Source organism: Dysidea avara, chromosome 2 (genome assembly GCF_963678975.1).
Source record: "Dysidea avara chromosome 2, odDysAvar1.4, whole genome shotgun sequence".
Lineage (NCBI taxonomy): Eukaryota > Metazoa > Porifera > Demospongiae > Dictyoceratida > Dysideidae > Dysidea > Dysidea avara.
This window is the reverse complement of record NC_089273.1, coordinates 29,497,405-29,515,425: the sequence shown is the minus strand read 5'-3', so window position 1 is coordinate 29,515,425 and position 18,021 is coordinate 29,497,405. Positions and strand designations below refer to the sequence as shown.

At 40.1% G+C, this 18,021-nt stretch overlaps 1 protein-coding gene across 1 annotated transcript; it reads right to left on the bottom strand.

Annotated features, from left to right (window-relative positions):
* Nucleotides 1–12,129: 12,129 nt before the first annotated feature.
* LOC136247985 (uncharacterized) lies at nucleotides 12,130–15,593 on the bottom strand. Its single transcript, XM_066039803.1, has 2 exons — nucleotides 14,434–15,593; nucleotides 12,130–14,392 (listed from the first exon to the last, which is right to left on the bottom strand). The coding sequence occupies exons 1-2, from the start codon at nucleotides 15,591–15,593 to the stop codon at nucleotides 12,130–12,132; spliced, it is 3,423 nt and encodes a 1,140-aa protein (XP_065895875.1).
* Between the last annotated feature and the right edge of the window lie 2,428 nt (nucleotides 15,594–18,021).

Sequence of the window (18,021 nt, the reverse complement as noted above, 5' to 3'; positions counted from 1 at the left end):
CAAGAATTGGTGGAGCATGGGTATCGTTTCTAGTTGATACTGGAGCGGCTGTTTCACTTATTGATGGAAAGGTGTGGGACAGCATCAAGCCACTAAAGGACACGGTGCATTTAAACCCTGTAACCACACGACTTGTGGGGGTCGATGGTGTTCCATTGAAGGTTAGGGGATCGGCTGTCATTAATTTGTCTCTGATGGGGCTTAAGGTGAATCAAACATTAATTGTGGCAGATTCTCTTACTTCCCAAGGAATCCTTGGAATGGATTTCTTAGAATCAAACCACTGCATCCTTGATCTGGCAGATGGGAAGCTGTCTACAGGGGGGAAGACTATACCTTTAGATCCACTTCACATTGGTATGCAAGCAGCTGTCCAGGTTGATGTAACTGTAGAGGAAAATTTTGTGATTGAAGCAGAAAGTGAGATGGAGATCATGGGCAATGTAAGCAATATCTGTAATGGTACCTGGTTAGTGGAAGACCACTTGCCCAAGAAGCCTCAAGTGCTCATAGCCAGAGCAGTAGTAACCCCACAACAAGGAAGAATCCCAGTTAGAGTATTAAACTTAAAACCAGAGTCATTGACCATCTACAAGGGCACTAAGATTGCCAAAGCCGAGCTGTTGGAGAATGATATAGCGACAGTGTCTATAGTAAATGAGGATTGTAATGCTGAACAGGAGCAGCATAGTTTGGTTGAGAAGCTGATGGAAACTCTCCCAGGTGATCTAAGTAACTGTCAAAAGGAACAAATCAATGCCTTGTTGGTGAATTATGCACATGTTTTTGCTACCAATACCAGTAAATTGGGTCGTACAGATGCTATAACACACCGTATTGAGACTACAGGTGCCCCAATTCGTCAGAGCATTAGACGGACACCACCTTTGCAACGAGAGGCAGTCGGAAAGTTGTTAGATGAAATGAAGAATAAGAACATTGTGTCACCATCAAGCAGTCCATGGGCCTCCCCAATTGTACTTGTACCCAAGAAAGATGGCTCTATCCGCCTGTGTGTTGACTATCGTAAAGTAAACGAAGTCACCCGAAAGGATACATATCCTATCCCCAGGATTGACGATACGTTAGACACCCTGGCTGGATCGAGATGGTTTTCCACTCTAGATCTCAAGAGTGGCTATTGGCAGGTGGAGGTTCACAAAGATGATAGAGAGAAGACTGCCTTTTGCACGCATGAGGGTCTTTACCAATTTAATGTCATGCTTTTGGACTTTGCAATGCACCAGCAACGTTTCAAAGGCTCATGGATATGGTTTTAAAGGGATTGCTATGGCACAGTTGCCTTGTCTATATCGATGATATCATCATTTTTGGAAGAACTTTTGAACAACACCTCGAAAACCTAGCAGGAGTATTGAGACGTATTGAGTGTGCAGGATTGAAGCTACAGCCACAGAAGTGCCACCTACTGCAGTCTGAAGTTCAATTCCTTGGACACATTATATCTACCAAAGTAGTTTCACCTGATACACAAAAAAACAGAGAAGGTCAAGCATTGGCCAACACCACAATCAACTAAAGAAGTGCAACAATTTTTGGGGCTTGCCAGTTACTATCGCCGGTTTGTTAAAAACTTTGCATCCATCGCAGCTCCACTGCATAAGCTTACTGAAAAACATTCTGTGTTTCAATGGACGCCATCCTGTGAAGAGGCCTTCTGCAATCTCAAAAACAGACTGACATCAACTCCCATACTGGCATTACCAGATTGGTTAAAGCCATTTGTATTGGATACAGATGCTAGTATAGTGATATGGGTGTGGGTGCTGTACTTTCTCAAGTGAATGGATGCAATGAAACTGTAGTAGCATATGGCAGTAGAACACTTTCCAAATCTGAGCGAAATTATTGTGCAACAAAGAAAGAACTTCTTGCTGTAGTAGTATTCCTTGAGCATTTTAGGCCATATTTGTTGGGGAGGCCAATCACTATCCGCACAGACCATGGAGCCCTCAAGTGGCTCCAAACATTTAAGCAACCGGAAGGACAAATGGCTCACTGGCTCCAGAAACTGCAAGAGTACGACTTCAATATAGTGCACCGCCCTGGAAAGCAACACAGCAATGCAGATGCACTGTCAAGAATACCATGCCGTCAGTGTGGTAGATCTCCCCAAGAGGTGAATCAACCGGTAATCAGTGCTGTACAGATGTCGGATTTATCTCTTAGCGTATGTGGCCCTGTAGAACTGCGTGCCTCTCAGTTAGCAGATCCCGTCATTGGACCCATACTCCAGTCCAAAGAAACAGAGCAAAAGCCTCAAGTCTCAGCAGCAGATAACCTCATGTTCCGAAGGCTTGCTCAACTATGGGATCAAATAGTTGTAAAGGATGGTGTACTGTATCGTGTATTTGTGGGCCAAGATGATAAGTCTAATCATTTTCAGTTCGTGGTTCCTGCAAATTTAAGGGAAGAAGTGCTAGAGGCTCTCCATAGTGGTATTGCAGGGGGGCACTTAGGACATGAGAAGACATTCAGTCGTGTCCAGGAACGCTTTTATTGGCCAGGATACTGGAGTGATACAAGAGATTTTTGCCTTACCTGCCATGAATGCTCCACTCGTAAGTCACCAACTCACTCCAGGAGAGCACCTCTTGGAACAATTCAAGCTGGATATCCTACTCAAGTTATGGCTGTGGACCTCTTAGGGCCACTGCCTGAGAGCCCTCAGAAGAATTCTTACATTATGGTGGTAGGAGATTATTTTTCCAAATGGATGGAGGCTATTCCACTGCCCAATCAAGAAGCTTCCACAGTGGCTATTCACTTGATTGATGAAGTTTTCATGAGGTATTCAGTGCCAGAACAGCTACACTCCGACCAAGGTCGTCAGTTTGAATCTCAGTTAATTAGTGAGGTTTGTAAAATGCTCCTCATAAAGAAAACAAGGACCACTCCATATCACCCTCAGTGTGATGGCATGGTGGAGCGCTTTAACAGAACACTGCTCATCATGCTTGCCACTCACTGCAAGAATCACCCGTGGGACTAGGAGCAACACATACGCAAAGTCTGTATGGCGTACAATACTAGTGTGAATTCTACTACTGGTTACACTCCTTTCTATTTAATGTTTGGGAGGCAAGCTCGCTTACCTGTAGATGTGATGTATGGTAGCACCCCCACTGACTCTCAGTCACCGAGTGAGTATGCTGTGAGCTTGAAGAAACAACTAACATCTGCTTATGAAACAGTACGACAGACCTGCAAAACTCACCACGAGAGACAGGAAGAACTGTATGACGGAAAAATTCATGGAGATCCATATGTAGCAGGTGACTGAGTTTGGGTGTTAAATCCAAAAGTTCCAAAAAACAACACGAAAAAACTTTTCCATCCATGGCAGGGTCCTTATACAATTGTGAAAAAGATCAGTGAGTGTGTGTACAGGATTCAATCCCTTAATGGAGCCCGACGACGACAAGTAGTCCATTTCAATAGACTAAAACCCTGTCCGAAGAACACTCGACTACTTCAGCCTACTGATAGGGAGGATAACAGTGCTATGGACATGGCAGATAGTACTCAAGAAAGATCTGCACCTACACTGGTTGGAACAAACCTACAATTGATTGATCAGGATGATGATGATGTTATTTCAAGCCCTCAGCCCACTCCCCAAGTTGTAAGTGAACAATCTACTAGTAGACGCTATCCAGTGAGACAAAGAAGACCTCCAGCTCGGCTGAATGACTATGTGCTATCTAGCATCCGGGACGTCTGCTCAAAGGAGGGGAGTGATGTAAGACAGGCAGCCATGCAGAACAATAGTTAATTAACACTAGAAAGTAGTGATAGGATAGGTCTCTTTTAGAATTGTAAATGTTGTAGTACTGTGTCTGCTCATTGCTGTTATAATCACTGATATAATATCTCTTACTACAATTACGAGTGCGAGCTACCTCACAGCCATCTCAAAATACACTTCATGGTAGGTATATAGGTACTATGTGTAAAGTTTCATACTTTCTCAGTGCACAAAGTGCACAAATATTTTGCTAAGCCGCTCTACTACGTAGCTCCTACAGGAAGGAGATGCATGAAAAGTGAAACTGGAGCAACTTCCTGACTGGCATATGAATGCCACCACAAATGACATTCTAAAAAGCATTCCTTTCTCTACCTTGAATACATCAGTGCTATAAATGTCGACATTAGCGTGCTTCTTTGTACACCATAAAAGGTATAATCAGTGAATTTGTGGTATAGAAAGGAATGCACTTCGTATTTGTGGTGGACCATGTAAGGTAAGTAAGGGGGGTTCCGGACAGCTGGGTATTCCGGACACTTAGTTTTTAATCTTCTACTGAAGGATGGAATAGAAACCAATCAGGCTATGGTTTAAGTACCTAAGTGCCCTACTTGTGTACTATAAAATACTAAAGTTTTGTTTCGATAGCTTTAAGGATTGCCGAGATACATCACAATTCGCTTGCGCGTGTAGAATATTTTTGTGTAAAAAACTTTTACTACGCATGTTAACAGGAGATTGAGGGCACCGTTCATAATTCTAAGCTACCATAGGCAGCACAAATGATCAGTCACACTATTCAGTGAACGGATATGTGATTTAGAGATAGTACAACTGGAATCCAAGCCATTACCTGCGACGTGTTAACTGGCACGCACAATCAACACAACCAGCAGCCCAGAGAAGTCCCAAGCAAGGATCCGCGGCGCTACAATACTTAACTATACTGTTTCGGTGTTAAGGCAAGGACTGATACAGATTTTCTAACAGTAGATGATAGATCAAATGTCGCATCTTCGAAAGTGCTGCAAGACATACGCACGTCCAAGCCAGGCTGGCAGCAGTTCTGCTTCTTAAAAATTGCTGTCACCAACAAAGTAACCACACAAACAGAATGCTGTCAGTCTCTGCTGGGCCTTGACACTCAATAGCGTGCAGCATTTCCCATGACTATAGCAGGTACGTCTTTTTTTAGTGGTGTCCGGAAACCCCAGTCACATAAATTTTTGACAATTTCTCAAACTGCAAATTTAAACTGCTCTTTCTCCTAGTACCCTATACTTCACCACCCACAATTTATGACACCGATAGCCTAGTTCATTAGCTACAATTCGGCACTAAGCATTTTAAAATCCGTTTTTCTTTCGAGGAGGAATGAACAAATTTCTAATGGTGAGCAAACTTTGTCCGGAAACGCCCACCCCTACCTTATATTAGGCATTCCAGCCCAAATTTTAAATTTTGGAAAAATGGACTTTTTATATGCTCAATAGATAGAGTATTGATTGCCGATCTCAGAAATATATAGTTTGTTGGGTTGGAATTAACTACTTTGCCATGCACAGTGCTTTAAAACTGAAAAAAGGTACACTTTTTCTCCGGGGCTCCCCATACATTTTAAAGGGAAAATGGCACAATTGAATCAGGAAGCCATCTAGCAATCTGGACTGTCTTGAAACTGCAGTTGCTTCTAGCTGCAAGTTTGTACATGTAATGAGAGTAACTTCAAATGTTATCAGATTTCAGCGATCTTTGTATGCTTTGTGGTGAGCAAATATGTTTCACCTACTGTACACTTCTCAATACAATGGTGTATAACCATAGGTAAGTGGCTATGTCAAGTAAGTAAAAACATCCAGTTAACAACTTATAAAGGTAAACAATTAACGTGGAGGTGCCACAATGATGCAGCAATACCTAAGGTGGAGTTGTGGTTTCAATTACAGCATTGTTATGCCGACTTTGAAGTGGTTTGTATTTTTGAGCTGCTGACACAGCCATCAGAAATTGCTCTGGAGCTGAAAATCGCTAACCAGAGCGAAGTAACTACGTACTTTAAAGTAAGCACCAGTGACTACCTTCCACCCGACACTACGTTTTTTACAGTTTTAAAGTATTCTACATACATTACAAGGCTTGAAAAGATTACAAAACAACACAAAACTTACTTATATGTAACGCGCACGACAACACTAAGATTTTCATGATGATCAGCGTGTGGACAAACCCTTTAGCGATTTTCATCCTCATTGGAACTCGGACTACGGAGCAATCCCAAGTTAAACGCGAGTTGTTGTTTTGTGCCAGGGTTCTATTGTGGAATATACGGAGAAATTTTTTATTTAAAAAATCTCGGATACTGGAATGCCTACTTATATAGACTAACGTAATAGGGATGGTCAGTCAGGGAGGTTGCCGCGCCTGACAGTCATTCCCCTTTAAAGAATTTTGCGGTCAAGTCCAAGTCTATGATCTTTCCGTGTTTACAATATCACTGCAAGTTTAGTCGCACCTGAACCGTCTGTATTTTGGCAAGGGTTTGCTGTACTGAGCAACCAGGAGCACTACCCGGCACGACTATCTGTACATATACGCACCAAACTGAGAGCGTGAGCGCCGGAATTCAGTGGCTGAATAGCTACTTCTGCTATTTCAGTTCCTCAAATTGAATGACCTGGGTGAGTACGTAAACAGTAGCTAGAGCATACTGTTACTAGCTAGCTAACAACTGTTCTATGTTTTATTTGTGCCGGTAGCTACCGGCGTTATAGAGACCAGAGCTCTCAACCGGTAGCTAGCTTTTATCAGGAGTGGGATCAACAAAATTCTGCCATCTATCCTGTGCAAACTGATGGAGAGAACAAGCGCAACATAAAATGTGCCCTTAAGCTGATAATCGGTGTAGTTGTCCACCTATACTTTCTATCTATCCACCTGTTTATGCAGGCTTAGCTGCTATTAACTGTAGCTACAGTATATCCGCTGTGCACTGCCACCATCTGCTATGCCACACACTATAGAATTAGTTGAACACACTGATGTATCCATTGAATCCTTTCTGGTAGTGCACTTTTATCCATTGAAGGCAGTTCAAGGCACTGGAATGTCGCTATCTTTTACTGTTCAGCCACACATAGTCGCTTTTTCTCTATTTTTGTCTTGTAGTACATCCATGGCATCATGTGATCATTTTATTAGCTACACATGGCCCAGCACAAAATATATCTTAAAAAAGAACAACAAACAAACTAAACAGACAGTTGAAATACTGTATTTTGTTACTTTTTATTTTACACCTCACTCTGTTATTCCCAGCCATGTCTTAATCCAGTGCTCTGATCCAGTGCCATTTCCTCATTTAAATACCAGGAATGACATAAGAACAATCACGTGACACAAACTGTGTACAATTATATAAATATCCAAAGATTTACAGACTTTTTTGGTTCTAATACTGAATGTTTCTGTGGAAGTTACTGTAAGCTATATACATTGCTTGTAGGTATGAGATTCAATACTCTTTGGGCGTGAGAGCGTGAGATTGCACCTCAAATTGTGAGAATCACACCAGAGGCATGACAGTTGAGAGGCCAGACATCAGCAAATTACCGGTATCAAAAAAATAGAGTGCCACTAGTACATGAGCCATAGATTATAGGTGACCGTAAGGCCTCTATAATCTATGACTTAGCCTACTATATTTTGTCCCCCACATTATTATTTATTTGTAATTGCTCCATCATACAATGACGATTCTGCAAGCCAAAAGCTACGGCATCATAATGCAATGGAAAACTTTAATCCAGACAGGTAAACTTCAGCACAGGCTTTCTGTTACCCCAGGCTTTCATCTGATTTTAATTTTTTTGGAAGTGGTTACTGAACTGAAATGTTTTTCTGAGCTATGAGCAGTAGCACAAATGGTTATCACACCTATGCAGAGTTATCACATGTACACCTACACAGCACACCGATGGTTCAGGGTTCGAACTCCGGATGCTATACTCTTTTCATTTTAGTAGCTTTTTTTGTCTAAGTTTTACTGTCAGTTCAAAAGCAGGTATGCCTTATTAACTCGGAACTATCTTTCAGTTCAGTTACCACTGCCTCTTTGTTCCTGCTATGATGATCAATGTTATCAAACTTTGGTGCACGTACTTGCTGACAATTAGGCACACACAAGGTATAAGTATAACCACATGTATAAGAAAAATTATAGTATCATTTTTTTAATAGCTACAGTACCATTAGTAGCTATTACAGTACCAGTAGTATATGTATTATAAAGTTTGGACTTTTCTGGCTACATCATTAACAAGCCTTACTTCTGTATGTCAGCTTGGCAGTATCATTTAGCCCCTAAAATACCTTTGGAGCAACCCCAAACCCTTCCAACAAGTTACTATATTATATGAAACTTGTAAAATTTCTGAATTTACTGCTGACTGACTGACTGACTGACTCAGTTAAGCATAAGGTATAGACTATGAGCTTGGTTTCTTCACTGTTCAACATCACTTATTTCATACCAACACATGCCGTTTTGCTAACCACATCAGCTACAGTGCAAGCATCATGGACTTGCCACTGTCATCCTTGGCTTTGTGTCCTGTTCCTTGCATAGGTATTGATTTACAGTCACGCATCATGGCTTCAGTGCTGGTTATTACAAGAACCATTCACAATTTCTGTAGTGAGTGGAGAGAATGCAAAGGCCCTTCTTTTACTGTTATTTGTAGCACTGTATTAAGGATAGGAAATACTGTAGATGGAAAAAAAGTGGAATGGCTACATCACTTTTGATACTCGCGGTGCATGTTCAGTCATTGTTCTGCTGCCATTCTTTCCTTTGATGCAGTATGCAGTGGTTCACCAGTCATAAAAGAAGTAACCAAACAAATGTAAGGAAAAATTTACTTGAGTTGGGATCATAGATATGAAAGGTAAGAAATGAAACATCTACACCTGCATATAGCCATATACTAATTGACATTTAATTCATATATACTTCAGTCAAAGGTATGCAGGCCATATATGTGTCCCAATCTGACAAGATCAGTCTTATCACCTATTTAACAGTATTGAGAAATGTCAGTTTTAAGTATTCAGTGTGTTGTAGCTCGCCAATGATAGAAGCTACGTGTACCAAGTTTTCAGATGTTTTACACCAATTCATTACCTTCAAGATCATCAACAGTAGAAGTAGCCAACAGTTGAGTTTCCTGCAATTTTAGATAGTTTTAACTTGATGTGGACTTTAATAGGTGAGCTCCAAAAGAGGTGGGTGTCGGGGGCTGGAGGCAGGCAAGAGACTGTTTTGAAAAATTAAAGAGGATGAATTAGCCCAGGTTATGAGTCATTCAGGTCTTAAAACTGGCTAAAATGAAAGGAAGTTTACAGCACAGGTATTTATTCAATGCCACAGAGCAGCACAGCCACACATAGCCATCACCAGGCTGACTAGAGCCCCAACCACTCGTACAGATCACCACTGTGCTTGGAAAAGGCAGACCACTCAAGTATAGCTGATTTTGATTATGAAATTTTATATTTTATTTATGTGCGTAGCTTTGTGTTCTTGGTGAAAAATCAAATCTGCTGTCATGGGAAATAAGACTGATTTTCCCAGACCCAGTCACATATTATGACTATAAGTATGCAGGAATAATAGTATATGCTAGAGTAACAGCAGCTTTTATGGGGCTAACATTAACTTCATCAAATTTTTATTGCTAGAGATTCCATGGAACCCTTTGAACCCACCACCATTAATGATGCATGTTGTGGTCTAATTAGTACAAGTACACAAAAAATTGGAATTTTCAACTAGAGTAGGGACCATAGCACAATAAAGTACTCAAACAAGCTGGAGTAGTACATGATGTTAAATCATAATAAAACAATAAACAGCATTATTCTGTACTTTTTATCAATGTACTATTGTCGTATACTCCAGTTGAAATTTCTGATTTTTTTGTGTACTTGTTTGTTAACTATTTTGTAAAATAAAATTATTATGACTGGTGAACCCACGCATACCGCATCAATAGACAAAAATGGAGCCTCACACCCCAGCTATCAATTATTGTCTGAAAAGGTGAAGAATTCGTTACATTTCATTGTCAGCTATGTTCAACCCATTACACAGCATTACAAATCAAGAACTGTTCAAAAAGCACCTCTGCAATCAAAGTGCAGTAGCCACTATGAAAAATATGAGTGATTTTCATTACTAAGGGAAGCCATCATGCGCTACCACCAAATTGACACCTTTCACCATCGGCAAAGATGAATGGGACACAAAGTAGGACACTGATAAGTCCATGAAGAATGCATTGTATGTACTGTGGTATTCCAAAAGGCATGTGTCCGGCTGAAGCGAGGTCAAACAGTGAAAAAATCAAGCCCTTAGCCTCATCATCATCAGGGAAAAGTGAGGCTGGTATTTTTGGTGATGTTTTCATGTGCCATGTCCACATCTTTGTGGTCCCTACTATACAGTGCTATCATACTGCATGATTACTGTAACAACTTTTAGCTGTATTCATGAGTGCCTCCATGTGTACAGACCACGTATTATTTGGAATTGCTCATGCCTTTTATCTTTAACAATGACTTTTCTCATCGATTTCTGTGCATATCAATAGGGCATATTTTCATAGCAAGTATATTAATGATAGATTCCATGGAAAATGACAGGTTGTCAGCTCAGTTCACTATGTCTATATGGTTTGCCATTACATGTTCTGTAGCTTGTTCAATGAGCTATTTTTCATCATTCATTAACAAGTAGCTTACATTGAAAATGGATCTTAATAATCTCTTTCTTAAATAACTACTTAGAAAATGGTTTACTGTGTCTGGTGTGTCACCAAATTGCAAAGGTGCCTTTACACACCTACACTAAAAATTATTTTTGTTCTCACATACAGGTAGTTTTATAATATTTTTATAGTTAAAAGACTAAAATCCAAGTTGAAAGTGACTTTACATTGTTGTGGTATTTTCCAGGGTAATAGCCCATATTGGTTGATATTGCAAAACCTGGTCACATGCTGCTGTAGATTGTGTGCACATTTTAAAATGCAGCCTAGCTCATATTGTTTTGTTGTATGACTGGTATATTTTTACCTATTTATGGGATTGTTAGTTTTAGAGTCTATGAATTTTTAACGAAACCATCCAATGTCAATTCTTAGAAACCAGCAGGTAATCACCCTAATGACATAGCTATGCCTTCATGTGGTTTCTTATTGTCATCACCCTTACAAGGAAGTGCACAAATGCCACTATTTTTATGCCTGCAACAAATATGCATGTCAGCATTTACATAGTCATGTTAGCAGTGGGTTTGTGGTTAAATGATCAGCCATAAAAAGTTGCATGATGTTGTGTCACTTTTAAAAAACCAAGTGCCATGCAGCTAGCTAGCTCATCTTGAATGAACCAACACAATTATATGCATGCTGCATAGTATATCTCACATACTGCCTGCTTTTCACCATTTAATAGTTTTTGTTCACATGGGTGAGTACAGACAAGCATAGTAGATAGATACTGTACATAGATACATAGGTACAGAGTATAGGTGCATTTTAACAAAACAATTTCAATAGTAAACCAGGTGTGCTAAGGCCAGTCGTGGGAATGTGCCTGGTTCAAAAATTAGTCACCATTAGGAGAATATGAGACAGAACAACACCTGTAGTGAAATTACTAGAGTTTAAACTTCAGTATGAGCAGTGTGTAATATTTAGAAATGTAAGTATTTTTTAGCTTTCATATAGTTTTCAGTGAGTTCCTCGACTAAATTATGTTATTGTGGCATACTAAGTGCTTACTTGAAAGTTTGACTAAAAGGACAGTTCTTGTCCATGAGAAAAATATTCATGCGAAGAACTTAGATTTTTTGAGGAGTACTACTTGCATTCACAATACTGTGCATAGTTGTACTGTACATAAAGTATAAGAAAATGATGCAGGTGCTCTTAAATTAGGGCGCCTGCATCCCATAGAGCTGCATCAGTGTATAATCACTGTCTTCCATTCAAAGAACTGATAGAAGATGACAGCATGTCATTAGGGGTTTGGGATCTCATCTTATTATCTCTGAGCATCTGCTAGCAAGGCACCACAAACTCACACTAGTCCCACTTCTACCCCTTCACAGTCATTTCCTATGGCCATACAAATCATGAAAGTCGGTCCTTAGATTACACTTCTACTACTCTCTCAGCCACTACTACTACTAATACTACTACTACTACTACTACTACTTTTCATTGAAAGAATTACATGTACACACAATTGTACAGAGAAAGAACAGAATCATGTACAAGTACATAAGATAATGTTCATTAAATCACATTTGTACACTGTGAGACATGAACAGTTCCAATTATGGCTGCCTTTTGAATGGTACAAAATAAATTGTTAGAAAAGTCTGGGATACGACGAAGGTGAGTAATACAGTTAGAAGATACAACACCTGTACATCCAACCACCACAGGGATAATTATCACCGGCATTCTGTACATCAAGTGATAATCATGTGCCAATGATTGATACTTCTGTAACTTTTCTTGCTCCTTAGAGGGCACATTTACATCAGCTGGACAAGAAACTTCAATGAAGTAGATCTTCTTAAGGTCATAGTCAAATAAAACAATATCTGGGCGATTACTCAGGTGGTGACTGGCAGACTGTAAGCTAAAATCCCACAGGATCTTCACTGCCGATGATTCAACCACAGCAGGGGGTCTATGAGTGAACCAACACGAGGAACCAGGTAAAAATCCATGCAGCCTCATCAAATGCCAATGCACCACTCCAGCTACTAAGTTATGACAATATAAATAAGCAGTGGCAGCCAATGATGGACAAGCTGCCAACAAATGAACAACAGATTCTTCATGCTCTCCACACAATCTACACATTATAGAAGAAATGCTCATCTTCATAATCTTAACCTGAAGAACTCTGGTGGTGATGGCCTGATTCTGAATGGCAAGTATTGTAGATTCCGACTCTGAGTGAACATGGCTTTTCAGCCAGCACACACTTCTAGTCTTGTCAATTGAATTCTTGTTTAAAAGTGCATAATACTGACCATGAAGAGGTTTGTCGATGATAGAGGACATTAGCCGGCTAAACTGACAGTCACGAATCAAAGACTTCAGTGAAGAGAACAAGATGTTTTGGAAGTCTGATGTAACAGATAGAGATGCACAGTATTCCCTGGCCCTGAACAACACAGAACTCCGCCTTGGCAAATCACTGTCAATCTCACAGCACAATAAGACCAGAGGGTCAGAAGAAACAGAGAGATGATGAGCAAGTGAGACTAACTTTCTGTTATACAAGTTCTCAATGTTCACCAACCCAACACCTCCAGCATAGCGAGGCAAATAAATACGCTCAATAGCACTACGAGGATGATGATTGTTAGTGGCTGATAGGATCCTCCTTGTGCTAACATCAAATTGCTGGATCTCTTTCTTAGTCCAGGGAACAATTCCAAAGCCAAAGGACAAGAGTGGAACACAAAATGAGTTTGTAGCTCTTGTCTTACGAGGTCCACTGAGCAATGAGCTCCATACTAGCTTCAATCGATGGTTATATAAATCAGTAAGCATCTCCTTACTCTTGACACAATCTAGTCCATCAGATTCATAAAAACCCAGGTACTTGTATGACTCACCAACACCCAATACACGTATAGAGCAAGCGTCTGATAGGGGAACATCATCAGATGAAACCACCTTTCCCCTCACTACAGAGGACTTTGCACACTTGTCAAGCCCAAAGGTGAGACAAACATCATTGGAAAACATATAAACAGTGTGAAGTAGCCTTTCAAGCTGGATATCCGATTTTGCAAACAATTTAATGTCATCCATATACAACAAATGATTTACTCTTCTCGTAGTGGTGGCCTGATACCCACTCAAGGAATCCAACAGCATACTCAATGGTGTAAGAGTAAGACAAAACAGTAGAGGACTAAGTGTGTCTCCCTGGAAAATACCGCGCTTAATAGAGACTGCTGCCAGCATCACTGGGTCACAAGTAGGCATCCGAAGGTACAAAGTAGTACTCCATAGTGAGAGCAATTGTTCAATACACTGTACTATGGTGGTGTCAAATCGAAATAATTTTAAACAGCAAACAATCCAGTTATGGGGTACAGAATCATAGGCCTTTTTATAGTCAAGCCATGCAACAGAAAGTGATCGATTCTTAGACTTGACCTGCTTCCAAATATGACTATTCAACAACAAATGATCTGTGCATCCAAGCTCTCCTCTAACACACCCCTTCTGTGCTGGATGTAAAACATTATTAACAACACAGTGCCTTAGCACTACTTCACTAATACATCCTGTCCACAGCTTGTACAAAATGTTCAGACAGGTTATTGGCCGAAAATTCTTTGGCTGTTCTGTATCAGAAGCTTTGGGAATTAAAATAGTTTTGCCCTTCGGAAACCATGATGGTATAAGAGACCCATCCTTCAACATGTTGTTAAAATGGGAGACAATCACTGACCTCAAAGCTGTGAATCGTTTAATCCAAAAGCCCTGAACGCCATCAGGACCTGGAGCAGCCCAGTTGCGTAACCTAGACACACAACCATAAAACAAGCCTCATCAATGACAGACTGCTCCACAATAAATGACTTATCTGCAGTCTTGCCCTCAAGGTCACTGAGCCAAGAGGTATCCAAGTTTGCTTTTGCTGGATTCTCAAAAATGTTTTTCCAGAAAGATTCCAAGGCAGCCAAATCAGGGGATGGGTGAACTTCATCCCTACCCCTCAACAACTCAGAATAAAATCTCTTTTCATTCTGGCGAAACAATTTGTTTTGCCATTGTCTCAATAATCTTGACTTATACTTCCTTAACCTGGCTGCATAACTTGAAATTTTCTGTTTAAGAGTTTCAATTACTACAGAAAAATCTGACAATGACGTTATACAATGTTTAGAATGTAATCGTCTTAACTTATGCATAAATTTCTTACTACCACTAGGAGGGAAACCTCCAGCCACCAAACGAGACAAATCTCCTCTTAAAATTGATATAGTGTTCTCCAAACGTGACTTCCATGAATTGTGTGATCGTCGAGCTGGGGATCCCGATAACAGCGTATTCACAGTGGCAGCAGCAGCATATAGAAGATGCACACACTGTTGCAATGATGGATCAAAATATTCCAAAACTTTTTCAAGAGAGTCATTTACACTGGTGACAAGATCCAAAACTGGTTTGTTGATGGTAACTCTAGGGAGACTAGGGGCTAGTAACCCCTGGGCAGAAGCCTCAAAAAACTTGTGTTCCAAACATTGTGAGACATTATCCTCAGGAAAATGCACCACACACACAACAGATATATCCTCAGACTTTGGACAATTAACCTTCTCAGGGGAATCCAGTAAACTTGATTCAGGATAAACCTTCTCAGGAGAATCTGGTGAACTTGATTCAGAATAGACAGCTGGCTTAGGATCCACTACATCAGACTTAGTTGGCTGGGAAGCCACTACATGTGTGATATCCACTGACGATCTGGTACAAGAAGTTGCGATAATAGATAACTCATGTTCAGAGAGCATGTGAGACGATTGAATGTTTCTAGCGTGACAGCAAAGAGTATTCACACTTATCGACGCTTTAGATGAATTTCTAGTATCCCAAATAGCCTTCAGTCGATTCCGGTAACCTACTCCATCACGCTTGGCGAGATAGAAGCAGTGCATCAGTTCGATGTTCTCAGCATAGGACCACTTGCGACGACATGAGTTGTGTCTGACGGTAGGCATTCAGCTCCCGACAACCCAGCATCAACGCGCTCACCAGGAAAACTTGCAGAGGACTCGTCGCTGGCTTCCACGGACACACAGCGATGGGAGACTTCAGTATCCAGGTGGGCATTACTTCGGACTACAGGTGTAAGTTCACTACTTGCACTCGGTGACCGGACAGTTCTTGAGCTACGAAGTTTCATAGTTTCACAGGAACGGCTAAGCACACCCAAAAGGAGCTTGGGGGAAGGCTGACCAGCAGCGTTGTTTCACGCCTCATGACTTGATCACGTGACTTCTACTCTACTCTACTACTACTACTACTACAACTACTACGACTACTACGACTACTACCACTACTACTATCACTACCACTAACACTACCACTACCACTACCACTACTACCACTACTACTATCACTACCACTAACACTACCACTACCACTACTACTACTACTACTACCACTACCACTAACACTACCACTACCACTACTACTATCACTACTACTACTACTTTACTATATAATACTCTCTCAGTTGTTACCTACTCTCTCCTGGTCCCCCTACAATCTAACAAGACAAAACATGGCTATGTCAACTGGCCTTCTTGCTGCAAGTACCATGAGTCCCATATTGGCCTTCTTAGTCAGGGAGAAATCTCTTCTCTTGTCTATTTGACCTCATGACTTCAACTACTATCTTTCTCAGAGGAGTGGTCACTGATAGAGAAATTGTTTTTCTTCAAATGTTCATCATAGTCTTGCTCCAGTAGACAGGTTGTTGGGCTGACTCACAGTCCAAACACTTTTCTTCATGCTGTTTGTGGGCTTGGTCAAATAGTGACTGGACTGTAACATGTACAGAACACAGACCAGCACCTGTTGAAGTGAAGCAATAGCAACAATTAAAGCATAGGTAAATTTATTTTGCCTTCCCTACACATGGCACACCAGGTTATTCACACCATATAGTATGGAAGGAATCATACTTGGGCTTTCTTGCCCTTCAAAATCACTCATAAAACAGCCTCAATTTTCCTTCAATACAGCTTGGCAGTATTGGTTAAGCATATATCCAATCCCAAACATGCCTTCAAAATGATCCCAAACCTTTCCAACAAGTTTCTAGGAACTTTTTATTATTTTTATAATTTTCTACTAACTAACAAACTGATGCCTTCAGCCAAGACAATGCATAAGACTACAAATTTTTTCACTGTTTGACGTCAATTTGTCCTAAGACATGACTTTTCACAAACCGCATTACGCACAATACATGCATCACAGGTTTACCTTTATCCTCCTTTGTGTCCTAGTTCTGACAATGCAAAGCATTGATTCATGGTGGCGTGATATGTAGGGTTGGAAGGTATTTAGGTAATAGTAGTTTACAAAAATATTTTGAAGGTATTGTTTTCTAAAAAATACCAAATACCAAAATTAATGTAGTGATTAATTTTTTATGGTTTAGGTCATACTTGAAGTCAAGCCCCATACAACCATGTTAAAAACACTGGCCTATGTCTGTTGAAGTATTAGGCTCGCACCAATCATGCTGGCTTAATTTCAAGCATAATAGGCTAGCAAAAGCATCAAGCATTGTACCAGTATAATAGGATGGTTTTCAGGAATTTTAATTAAAATGTGCAATGCAAGTGCCAAAAATACTGCACAATATTAACATACTGCGTATTATTAGTGCATTTCATATCCAAAAACCTTGCAGTATTATTTTTCTTGACTGATTATTCAAATTTCATAGAACTAAGATCGAGATACTCTAATAGAGCAGTCACTTACTCTAATACAGCAGTCAGGAAATGCAGATATACTATAATAACACAATCAGCTCTCAAGCATAATCTTGATTATGAGAGCATAATTTTGAGCATAAATAGGCTGGAATTTTGAGCACTGCTCAAAAGCATAATAGGCAATTTTCAAAGCATAACTGGCTCAAACCTATGAGGTATTCACGGTGGTTTTTTACCTTTTGGGATGCACTTACTTAGTTGTACAATTGTCATTTCATTGTTCTTTTAAAAGATAACTTTTGCTACCAGGGTATGGCTGTGCAAAATTAATTATATATTTCTGTCCTACTGATTCCCCATAATTGACCAGGTGACCATGCTTTTTTTGCAACAAATATTTGATGTGGTACGCTACATCTGACATAGCAATACATGGAGTTATAGAGAAATGTATAAAGTTAGTGCATCTTTATAAGAAAAGAGTGTTTACAAGACATGAAAACCTTTCAACAGATATAAAATATTATAAATTACTGTATGGTGATTGTGCAATTCATTCACCAAAAAAAAAGTACCAGGAAGGGAACCAGAAACATATAATAAACTTTTCGTGGCCTATAAGTGTAACTGAATCATAGCTTACCCATGTGTTTAAGAGTGTAAAATGAAAAGGTTTTTAGTGATACTGAGGTAC